The 11,398-nt window shown below is 37.4% G+C and overlaps 1 protein-coding gene across 2 annotated transcripts in view; it reads right to left on the bottom strand.

Annotated features, from left to right (window-relative positions):
* Nucleotides 1-3,575: 3,575 nt before the first annotated feature.
* LOC106878258 (nucleolar MIF4G domain-containing protein 1) overlaps nucleotides 3,576-11,398 on the bottom strand; it is a 48,963-nt gene continuing 41,140 nt past the window's right edge. Inside the window, exons 11-14 of one of the 2 annotated variants that reach the window (XM_014927434.3) lie at nucleotides 10,511-10,635; nucleotides 9,560-9,724; nucleotides 7,655-7,786; nucleotides 3,576-3,898 (exon numbers count right to left, since the gene is read on the bottom strand). In XM_014927434.3, the coding sequence (XP_014782920.2) occupies nucleotides 3,623-3,898; nucleotides 7,655-7,786; nucleotides 9,560-9,724; nucleotides 10,511-10,635 (698 nt within the window). In that variant the 3' untranslated portion in view covers nucleotides 3,576-3,622. The remainder of the gene's footprint in view (nucleotides 3,899-7,654; nucleotides 7,787-9,559; nucleotides 9,725-10,510; nucleotides 10,636-11,398) is intronic. The other variant, XM_052968014.2, reaches the window with a different exon arrangement.

Genomic DNA, 11,398 nt, shown 5'->3' with positions numbered 1-11,398 from the left:
GGCTCACAACATGAACAGAAGAATCCTTTCCGGAAACGGCGAGTGCCGTAGTGTCATCAATGAGTCTGTGTCCTCTAACATCCACAAGGAGGGAATAGTGATGTAAGAAGTCAGCACCAAGGATGGGATAGGGCAGATCTGCAATGACGAAGATCCACTTGAAATCCCTACGGAGTGATAAATCCAGGGTCAGAGAAAATTTGACCATAGGTTTTAATGGAGGAGTGATTCACGGCGTAGAGAGATATGTCAGGAAGACCAGGATTGGCGGAAGTAAACCTTTGAGGCCAGATACTCATGCTGGTACCCATGTCCACCATAAAGGACTTTGAAGAAATAGCATCTCAGATAAAAAATGCACAGTAAGATGATTCAATGGGGGAGACAACTGATGTGCCCAGCGCCTCCCCGCCTAGTTTCCCTCTGAAGAGTAAGAGCAGGGTTGTGTACACTTTTCGGCCTGGTCCTTGAATTTCCTATGGTACTAACAAATTGATGGAGCAGCAAGTGCGCATGCACACGAGAAGGAGTAGCACCTGGTCCTCCCTGCAGAATAATTCCATGAAGGCAAACGGTTCCTGCACCATGCGTGAAACCTGACAGGTTGGTTCTCCAATGGCCCGTAAGATATCAGAGGATTGCATGTCGTCTGGAGCAGAAAAAGTACAAATTCATGAGGAAGACAAAGAAGCAAATTGAAGCAAAGGAAAAGGACTCATCTTGATAACAGGAAATGGAATGCCCCGAAGAACAAGCTGGTTGAAGGAAATGCCGTTAAAAATCATCATCATCGTTGTCGTTTAACGTCCGCTTTCCATGCTAGCATGAGTTGGACGATTTGACTGAGGACTGGCAAGCCAGAAGGCTGCACCAGGCTCCAATCTGATCTGGCAGAGTTTCTACAGCTGGATGCCCTTCCTAACGCCAACCACTCAGAGAGTGTAGTGGGTGCTTTTACATGCCACTGGCATGAGGGCCAATCACACAGTACTGGCAACGGCCACGCTCAAAAAGGTGTTTTTTACGTGCCACCTGCACGGGAGCCAGTCCAGCGGTACTGGCAACGACCTCGCTCTGGCAATGATCCCGCTCAAATGGTGCTGTTAGTGCTCTACTGGCACGGGTGCCAGGCATCGAAATTGGTTCAATTTCGATTTCACTTGCCCCAACAGGTCTTCACAAGCAGAGTTTAGTGTCCAATGAAGTAAAGATACGAATAAGTGAGCTGGCTACACTTCTGGCAGAGGTCACAGCTTATGCTCTAACTTGGCTTGCAGAGTCTTCTCACGTACTGCATATTTCCAAAGGTCCCGGTCAGAAGTCATTGCCTCGGTGAGGCCTAAAGTTCAAAGGTCGTGCTTCACCACCTCATCCCAGGTTTTCCTGGATCTACGTCTTCCACAGGTTCCCTCAACTGCTAGGGTGTGGCACTTTTTCACACAGCTATCCTCATCCATTCTTGCCACATGTCCATACCAGCGCAGTCGTCTCTCTTGCACACCACAACTGATGCCTCTTAGGTCTAACTTTTCTCTCAAGGTATGCACACTGACATTACACATCCATCGGAGCATACTGGCTTCGTTTCTTGTGAGCTTACGTATGTCCTCAGCAGTCACTGCCCATGTCTCACTGCCATGTAGCATGGCTGTTCATACACATGCGTCATACAGTCTGCCTTTTACTTTGAGTGAGAGGCCCTTTGTCACCAGCAGAGGTAAGAGCTCTCTAAACTTTGCCCAGGCTATTTTTATTCTAGCAGCTACACTTTCAGCGCACCCTTGCCTGCTAGCCAATAAAAATAGCAGTCAAACACCCTAGCTGAAAGAAGACACGACAAGCATTGAACTAGGAATTTTTTTAGCAGCAGAGGATGAACTGGGAGAAGTCCTTAACAACAGATGAAAAACAAAACAATGGCCAACACATGGATAATCTGGTTAGGGTTGAGAGAAAGTCATACCTGGAACGTAGGAAAAAATGTTGTCCATGTGAATTCTGGAGAAAATTCTGGATAATTTTTTTTTTTCATGCAAGAAAATTCCCCCAGGAAGCTGTGTCTTTGAAGGAACAAGTTGTAAATTCAGTTACAACACAAGAAAAAAATGATGTGCAGTTTCCCACTTGAGAATGGCGCCAAAATTTTCTTATATAAATTACCCTTTCTCTGTTACTATCTTTCCTTCAGACTAATGTTTTTTGCAACCTTCTCATTTTATCATATAATTCGTGCAACACCCCTGGGGGGACACATAGATTTTTATTGAAATCAAATTAGCCTATTATTGAACTGGATGTTAGTCTAACATGTATGCAAAGTTTCATGAATATTGGTTCACTGGTTTAGGCACTAAGATAGTAACAGACAGAAATTGCCATTTATATATATTAAATCAATTGACCAAAACTTTGAAGTCATTCTCAGTATTATTCTAGTTAAAGAATAATAAATTCTATTCTACTAAACATATTGAGTGATCCTTCAATTTTATGTAAAATTGTTTTTATTATATCAAAAACAAACAATATATATATATATATATGGTGGAGGCACAATGCCCCAGTGGTTAGGGCAGCGGACTCGCGGTCATAGGATCACGGTTTCAATTCCCAGACTGGGCATTGTGAGTGTTTATTGAGCAAAAACACCTAAAGCTCCACGAGGCTCCAGCAGGGGATGGTGGTGACCCCTGCTGTACTCTTTCACCACAACTTTCTCTCACTCTTACTTCCTGTTTCTGTTGTGCCTGTAATTCAAAGGGTCAGCCTTGTCACACTGTGTCACGCTGAATATCCCCGAGAACTACATTAAGGGTACACATGTCTGTGGAGTGCTCAGTCACTTGCACGTTAATTTCACGAGCAGGCTGTTCCATTGATCGGATCAACTGGAACCCTCGATGTTGTAAGCGACGGAGTGCCAACAACATATATATATATACATATAGGTGATGGTGCTACATAAAAAGCACTGGTGATAGTATCATGTAAAAAGTACCCAGTACACTTTGTAAAGAGGTTGGTAATAGGAAGGGTATCCAGCTGTAGAAACCAAGCAGAAACAGACTATGGAACCTGGTATAGCTCTTGGCATTGTCAGCTCCTGTCAAACTGTCTGACCTATGCCAACATAGAAATCAGATGTTAAATGATGATGATGATGGCACACCTTTTATCACTATCTTTTATTTGTTTCAGTTATTGAACTGTGGCCATACTGCGGCACCACCTTGAAGGGTTTAGTCAAGCAAATCAACCCAAGTACTTATTCTATCTATATCTTTTGCCAAACCACTAAGTTAACTCAATTGGTTGTCAAGTGGTAGTGAGGAACAAACACAAACACACACACAAACATAGGTATATTTGATGAGTTCCTTTCAGTTTTTCATCAACCGAATCCACTCACAAGGCTTTGATTAGCCCAGAGCTATAGCAGAAAACACATGCACCAGGTTTCATGCAGAAATATTGAACTTGGAACCATGTTGTTGGGGAAGCAAACTTCTTACCACATAGCGAAACCTGCACCAATAAAAGAAATATAGAAAATAAATAAATAAGCAAACAACTAATTACTATCACAGTCTTTATTGTTGTCAAGTAATCTCAATTAATTCTACTACAATAAAGTAGTAGAATGGGATATTGAAAGCAATTGTACAGCTTCTTGCAACTGCTTTAGAACAGCTGGAGATTTGGCCTTCTTTTTACGACCAATTAAGAAATGCATTATGAACAAGCGCAGTCCTTCTCTGAATTTATAAAGATTAGTTTGTATGGAAATGCGTTCAAATACCATGTTTATTACATGGCTTGGGTTATTTTCAAATAAGTCCAATAAAATAGCCTTCAAGAAAAAAACTGTTTGTTTGTCCAATGTACCAAATTCCAAAACCTACAATTTAAAAGACAGAAATTCAATTAAAAAAATTTTTTTTACATCAACTGTACACAAACTTTAATTCAAATATAATAGACCTAAACATTGCACAGATTAGCAAATACACACACACATGCACATACTTAGAATATCTTAATTTTTGATTTGTCATAATTTTACTATAGTAAATAATTTTCATATGTCTATCAAATATCCTATCCTTTTTAAATAAATTCTATAGAATTCTATTTAAAAGCATTTAATAAACCCATTAAAGATATTTATAGATTTCTTTCTTGGTCATGATTCAGACATTATAGAAAGTCATATATTATATCCGCAACTGAGGACAATGAAAACAGCCTTAACTAAAATCCAACTGCCATCTCTAATATTGTATATCAAAGGCAAACCTCACACTTTCTGATATGCAATATTAGAAACAACAATAGTGTGTGTGTGTGTGTGTGTGTGTGTGTGTATACATAGCTACACTAACAAAGTAGTTTCTTTTTGGTTTGTTTTTCTGAGAACTTCATTTAGATTTGATTCACAGAAGGAACTGTTTCATTTATACTGTCACCATGATTTTATTCTAATCATTATTATTTTTTTTAATAATATAAAGAAAATATAATGCTTCTGAAGTATTTTATAATAAAATCTTTTTAAAAGATGCTAATACTCTGGAGGGGGACATAAATACCACATTCTCTTATACCCTTTCTTATAAGGGAACCCATGAATATGTAAAAGGTCATTTACAGGTAAGCCTCGTCCTACTCTTATTGAATAAATAAGGTATACAAAGACAAATAAGAATATACAGGTGCAAGCATGGATGCTTCTCAACAATGGGGTTTTAGACTCAACCCCATGACACAGCACCCTTGGCAAGAGTCCTCTATAATACAGAACCAGCCAAAGGTTTGTGACTACATTTGGCAGAGAGAGAGGGGGGGAGAGAGAGAGAGAGAGAGAGAGAGAGAGAGAGAGAGAGAGAGAGAGAGAGAGAGAGAGAGAGACTAGAGCTCTATTGGTTACAGCAACAAATGTTCTAGTTGATCTGATCAACGGAACAGCCTGCTTGTGAAATTAACGTGCAAGTAGCTGAGCACTCCACAGACATGCATACCCTTATTGTAGTTAGTTCTCATGAAGATAAGATTCAATGAGACATAGAAAATAGGCAAGGCTGGCCCTTTGAATTACAGGCACTACTCATTTTCACCAGCAGAGTGAACTGGAGCAATGTGAGATGAAGTGAGTTATGATTTCACTGGTGCCAAGCTGTATCAGCCTTTGCCTTTCCCTTAGATAACATTGGTGGCATGGAGAGGGGAGACTGATGTGTATGGGTGACTGCCAGTCTCCCATAAACCTTGCCTAGACTTGTGCCTTGGAGGGGAACTTTCTAGGTGCACTCCCACGGTCATTCATGACTGAAGGAGGTCTTTACTCTTTTTACTCTATTTATTATGAGGAGGCAGGAAAAGAAAAAGGGAAGGTTTCATTAGTTGAAGTAGGTACAGTGGAAATTTAGTTCAAACTATTGCTGATATAGAGATACAGGTGGGAAGAGACTTCTGGAAGTGTGAAGATCCTGATAAAGATTCTTGCAGAAAGCATTTATGATAAAATGCAGGGATGCGAAGAAAAGAGAAAGATATTATATTTAAATGAACACAGAATACAAAAAAAATAAAGTGAAATAAGGAAACAAGTCTCGTGTGAAAACAGTTAAGGCAATGATATCCACTTTTAATTAAATAATCATATAATGAAGTAGTCTAAGGTGGTGAATCAGTAGAGTCATAATAGCATTGATAGAATGCTGTATGGTATATGTTCCAGTTTTCTGTGCTCAGAGTTCAAAACCCACCAAGATCTTTTCAGGGTTGATAAAAAAAAGTGTCAATTCAAGGTGTCGGATTGAACTGTTAGAGAATTGGGCAAAATGTTTTGCAATATGTGTCTGAGCTCTTGAGAATCTGATAGCAGCACCTATGACACTGATTTCAGGCTGTGTCAGATGAAGTCAATAACTTTTCCCTTGGATAAATGTTGGAGACATAGAGAGAGGTGTGACTTGTGTGCATGGGCAACTGCCAGTTTTCTTCAAAATATCTTGCCCAGGTTTGTGCATGCATTGTGCAGATGCATGAGCAGCTTTGACAAACAGCTACCTCTCTGGAAATGGATGCACTAGGTTGGTATGTCAACCCTGTCTGATCAAATCCATTTTATAAATCACATTTATATTCTGTCATTATTCAATAGTCTTGATTATCAAGTAAACACAGAGAAAGGACCCTTCATCAGTTGTTGGCTGTCTATCTACTCTTCATTTCGAGCATTCAACGACATATATATGGAAGTGCATGGCTTAGTAGTTAGGGTATTACACCTAGGCTCATGAGATAGTAGTTTTAATTCCTTGACCATTGTGTTCTTGAGCAAAATACTTCATTTCACACTGCTCTAGTCCACTCAGCAGGCAAAAACGAACAATCCTGTGATGGACCAGCAACCAATTCAGGGAAGAATATATACACCACAGAAAGTGGCCTTATGAGTCTATGGGGAGGAATCTTTGATCCTTCTTTATGAAGATATATATATATATATATATATATATATATATATATCATCATCATCATCATTTAACGTCCGCTTTCCATGCTAGCATGGGTTGGACGATTTGACTGAAGACTGGCAAGCCAGAAGGCTGCACCAGGCTCCAATCTGATCTGGCAGAGTTTCTACAGCTGGATGCCCTTCCTAACGCCAACCACTCTGAGAGTGTAGTGGGTGCTTTTATATGCCACCGGCACGAAGGCCAGTCACACAGTACTGGCAACGACCACGCTCAAAATGGTTGTTTTTACGTGCCACCTGCACGGGAGCCAGTCCAGCGGTACTGGCAATGACCTCGCTCGAATGATTTTCTAATGTGCCACCAGCACAAGTGCTAGAAGGCAACGCTGGTATATATATATATATATATATATATATATATATATATATGCATAAAGTCGTGATGACAGAGAAATAGTTTTATGAAATTTTATTTAACAATAAGAAGACTATAATATCACGACATATTGTTTCATGGCTTGAAAATACGTAAATAATTTATATTATTATATTTAATAATGAAAATAGCTTACATGCCTGCATTAATGCAAAACGCAAAAAATCCTTCAAAATAATTCAGAATTTAAGCTACATCCTCAAGTGAAAGAAAGTCTTTGTTAAAGTTATGAAACAATTAGTCGTGATATTAGAATTTTCTTATTATTAAATAAAATTTCATCAAACTATTTCTCTATCATTTATGACTTTATCCACTCCTTATCATTTTCTCTTGTATTGTACTATATATCCTATATGTTTCATAGAATGATACATTAAGGAACTTTTTTTATGAGTACTACAGGGTTACTTGAATCCATATCGTGTGACTTAAATTTATATGAATGCACATATACGAAATGAAGACTTCGGAAAGTTCTGAACCTTTCCAACTTCACGTATCTGACATGTGGGTGAGAGAAAAGAAAGATATAAATGGCAAAATGCTAATCTAAATAAAATCTGACAACAAATTAATGATTTACAATACCAAGTTCAACCTCTCTCAGGAGAGGATGAATGAATCCTGCTGTACATAGGAAACAATGGTCTAAATTTACATAAAGGGAAATATCAATTTCTAGGAAAATATAAATTTCTAGGGAAATATCAATTTCTATATTGGCCACAACTTACCTTAAATAAAGCCAAAGACTGAGCTTTGCTTACTATCAAGTGAGAAACCAATTTGGCTAAATTTGACATCATCGTTTCCGTTAAACTGGGCATGTCTTTCAATTTATCCCACAAATTAAATTGAAATGTCATCTACACAAAAAAGTAGCAACAAATTACAACATAACAGAATTCATTCGATGTAATTTTTAAAATGATACATTATTACATATAAAATAATATTACATCTATTTTCTCACTGTTTTATGAGTGCCTTGGAAAAGGAAAAGGCTAGGAGTGTCAGCCCTGACAGCAAATCAAGGAGTGGAGTCTTGCATGCGGCCCAGAGCCCTTTTTGATACCCTTCTAGCAACTCCAGGGTAGATGACCCTCTCTAGCCCTGTAAGCGATTCACCACTCCGATGTAAAACCTATAGCTTGCTCGTCACTGCAGCCATCTTAGCCCACTGAACCACTGTGGTCAGCCCTCCACTCACTGAACCACTGGGGTCAGACCTCCACCCACTGAGCCCCTGTGGTCAGACCTCTATCCACTGAGCTACTGTGTTTAGACCCCCCACCTACTGAGCCACTGTGGTCAGCCCCCCACCCACTGATGTCAGGCCTCCCTTACTGAGCCACCGTGGTCAGACCTCCACCCACAGAGCCACTGAAGTTAGACCTTCACCCAGTAGGAGGAAAAGTCCTGAAGTATCAAGGATTGGTCTACATAGCCACTTGTGCTGCTTTTCCACATGATCTGCAGACACAAAGAAACTGCTGTTACCATGTCTACTTTAACCGTTTCCCGTTTAGACCAACCATATCTGACCCAGATAATCTGTCTGTGTAACTTCCCAAACATACCCTACAATATCATTGTAAAATTAAATAATCACATCACTGAAATCTCAAAGCTACAAGATAATGCATGATTAATTCAAAACAATGTGAATAAATAAGCATTACATCTGACAGAGTAAGCTGAATGCTAAAGGGTTATCTATTTACTTTATGTCTTCATAAAAACTATATTTTTGAACATCTTCATGAAATTTTACAGAAAAATTAGTTTTTATTAAAAGCTGTTATTCTGGTCTTTGAGATAATGTATTTATATTAACTTTGCAGTCTAAGCATCGAGGCTGATGACAACAGTAAGCTAAAATGAGAAATGAATACGGAAATATATGTTTAAACAGTCCTATCAAATAGTATTAAAGCTCCAATTTCTAGACATAAAATTTATAGCCAGATGTCATAAACTGAATTTTCAAACAGACAGGAATTTATTTATCAATTAAGATAGAACATCATAAGATAGTTACAAAAATTAGGTACATAGTTCAAAGATTACAATCAAATTTACATTAGCTTTACAGACTAAAATTTTGAGTTAATGATGACTGTTTGCTAAAATTATAAAAATTTTCAAATATTTCTTTCAATGAAAGCATGTGTTAAAACAGTCCTTTCAAAATAGTACCTAAGGCTCCAGATCCATAGAAATGAATCATCGTCATTACTGTCATCATCATTTTATGTCTGCTTTTCATGCTAGCATGGGTTAGATGAGTCAGAAGACTACATCTCAGTCAGATGTTTAATGTTTTTGGCTTGATTTCTATGGCAGCATGCCTTTCAAAACACCACCACTTTACAGAGTGTACTGGGTGCATTTTGTCATGACAATAAAATTCATACTCAGAAATATTCAAATTATGTACACGTTCCTATTCACTAAATTTAAGATATTGAATAAACATTTTAAAGCATTTAATTCATATTTAATAAACAATTCAAAACACAGTGAATATGTCGTGCATTGTTTTTATTAGTATACAATAATAAAATTAATTGTATGAGAAAAAGAGAGTATAGCTCTGTCAATAACATCAATAAATCATACATGAAAAGATAAATTACCTGAAAACGTCTGTGGAATTCACAGAACTTCTGAAGAAGGTGGGCATAGTAAGGATTGTACTCTTTTTCTTGAATGCAACAATCAACAATAACATGAATTATATCCCTTTCTTGTACTGGTTTTAGTTTGAGTTTAAGAAGTCTTTCAAAGGCATCAACAAAATCCTGAAATCAAAGAAACTGAATGGTTGAGCTTGCTGGATAATTAAGAACACAGCATGCAACAATTTTAATGCAATTAAAAGTTATGTTAATGAATAAAACATTGGTGTAATATCTTTCTCATCTAGATTCAGTCTTACAAACAGCAGCAGAAGGACTTCCAGACCAACATTTTTAGCTAAGTAAATGTCATCTCATTTTTATGATCTGAAGCCATTATTTTCTACAGGTTCTTTCTGTCCTAGGTGTTCTTCCTATAACCAACATACATTATCTTGATATCTAAGGAATATTAGAATTTGCAAAGAGAATTACTTATATCAAAATTATGTTTTATCTTTAAAGTGTGTTGTTAACATTTTTACTTTTACGCTAGGTTTCAATTAGTCCAATTCTTGATTATCGTTATCAAGTGTTTTAGACAGTTTCTTCCTCAAATTTGTCCTTATCAACCTCAATCTCATCAATTTCAACCCCAAATTCATCACCATCAGCCTCAATTTCATTATCTTCAATCTCGATCATATTGACATTTAAGGAAACATATATGTATATGCGCATAAATATGTAAGACGATTTTTATGTTTATGCTGTTGTTGTTTATGATGAGTACTCTTTATATCCTATATCTTAACAGCTCAATAAACAGAATTGATAAAATATGTACCAAATTGAATTAAGTACTGGACTCAATGACTGATTAAAACCCCTTAAAGGCAGTTTCCAAACATAAATTCAAATACTGAAAGCAATAAAAGAATTAAGAAGGCTCATAAACATTAGACAAACCTCACTAGCCATAAGGGTACAGAATATATTTCTTCGGATATCTGTATTCATACGTTGCTTTCTTGACAATTCTAGAAAATTTCTGACTTCTTCACTTCCTGTTGGAATTGACTCTTCATCAGCTTCTAGGGAGATATAAGAGAGAAAAAAAAATGTTTTAATAGTGGTTTCAAATCTTGGGTCAATTGACCCCAGTATTCAACTGGTACTTATTTTATTAACCCTGAAAGGATGAAAGGCAAAGTCAACCTCAGCAGAATCTGAACTCAGAATGTAAGGATGGATGAAATGCCACTAAGCATTTTGCCTGACACGTAGCAATTCTGCCAGCTCACTACATTAAGATGTTTTAGTATTTCAAGCTATTATCCTTCTAACTGTTTCAGATTAACAGGCAATTTACTTTTATTACATTAATCCTTTTGCTACCGACCTGCCTGAGACTATGGTATAGATTCCTAGATTTAAAGTGATTTAAATGATAACTCCACATTAAAATTTCATGCTAATTTATATTCCAAATATCAGGTTAAAAATGACAAACTTATTTTACTATATTCTTGATTAGTTCTGAAACTAACTGAAAGAAAAACAGTGCATTTCAACAGAAATATGATAAGAAATACGAGAACAACTTCAAATATTAGTTTCTTTCTGACAAAGTCCAAAGATTATATATTTTAGGGAAATTAAGCATCATCATCATCATCATCGTTTAATGTCCACTTTCCATGCTAGCACGGGTTGGACAATTTGACTGAGGACTGGAGAACCAGATGGCTACACCAGGCACCAATCTGATTTGGCAGAGTTTCTACAGTTGGATGCCCTTCCTAACGCCAACCACTCCGAGAGTGTAGTGGGTGCTTTTACGTGCCACCGGCACGA

The sequence above is a fragment of the Octopus bimaculoides genome, chromosome 1 (assembly GCF_046866305.1).
Source record: "Octopus bimaculoides isolate indiv1 chromosome 1, ASM4686630v1, whole genome shotgun sequence".
In the NCBI taxonomy this organism is placed as follows: Eukaryota; Metazoa; Mollusca; class Cephalopoda; order Octopoda; family Octopodidae; genus Octopus; species Octopus bimaculoides.
Note: the sequence above shows the minus strand (reverse complement) of the source record. Positions and strands in the feature narration are given on the sequence as shown.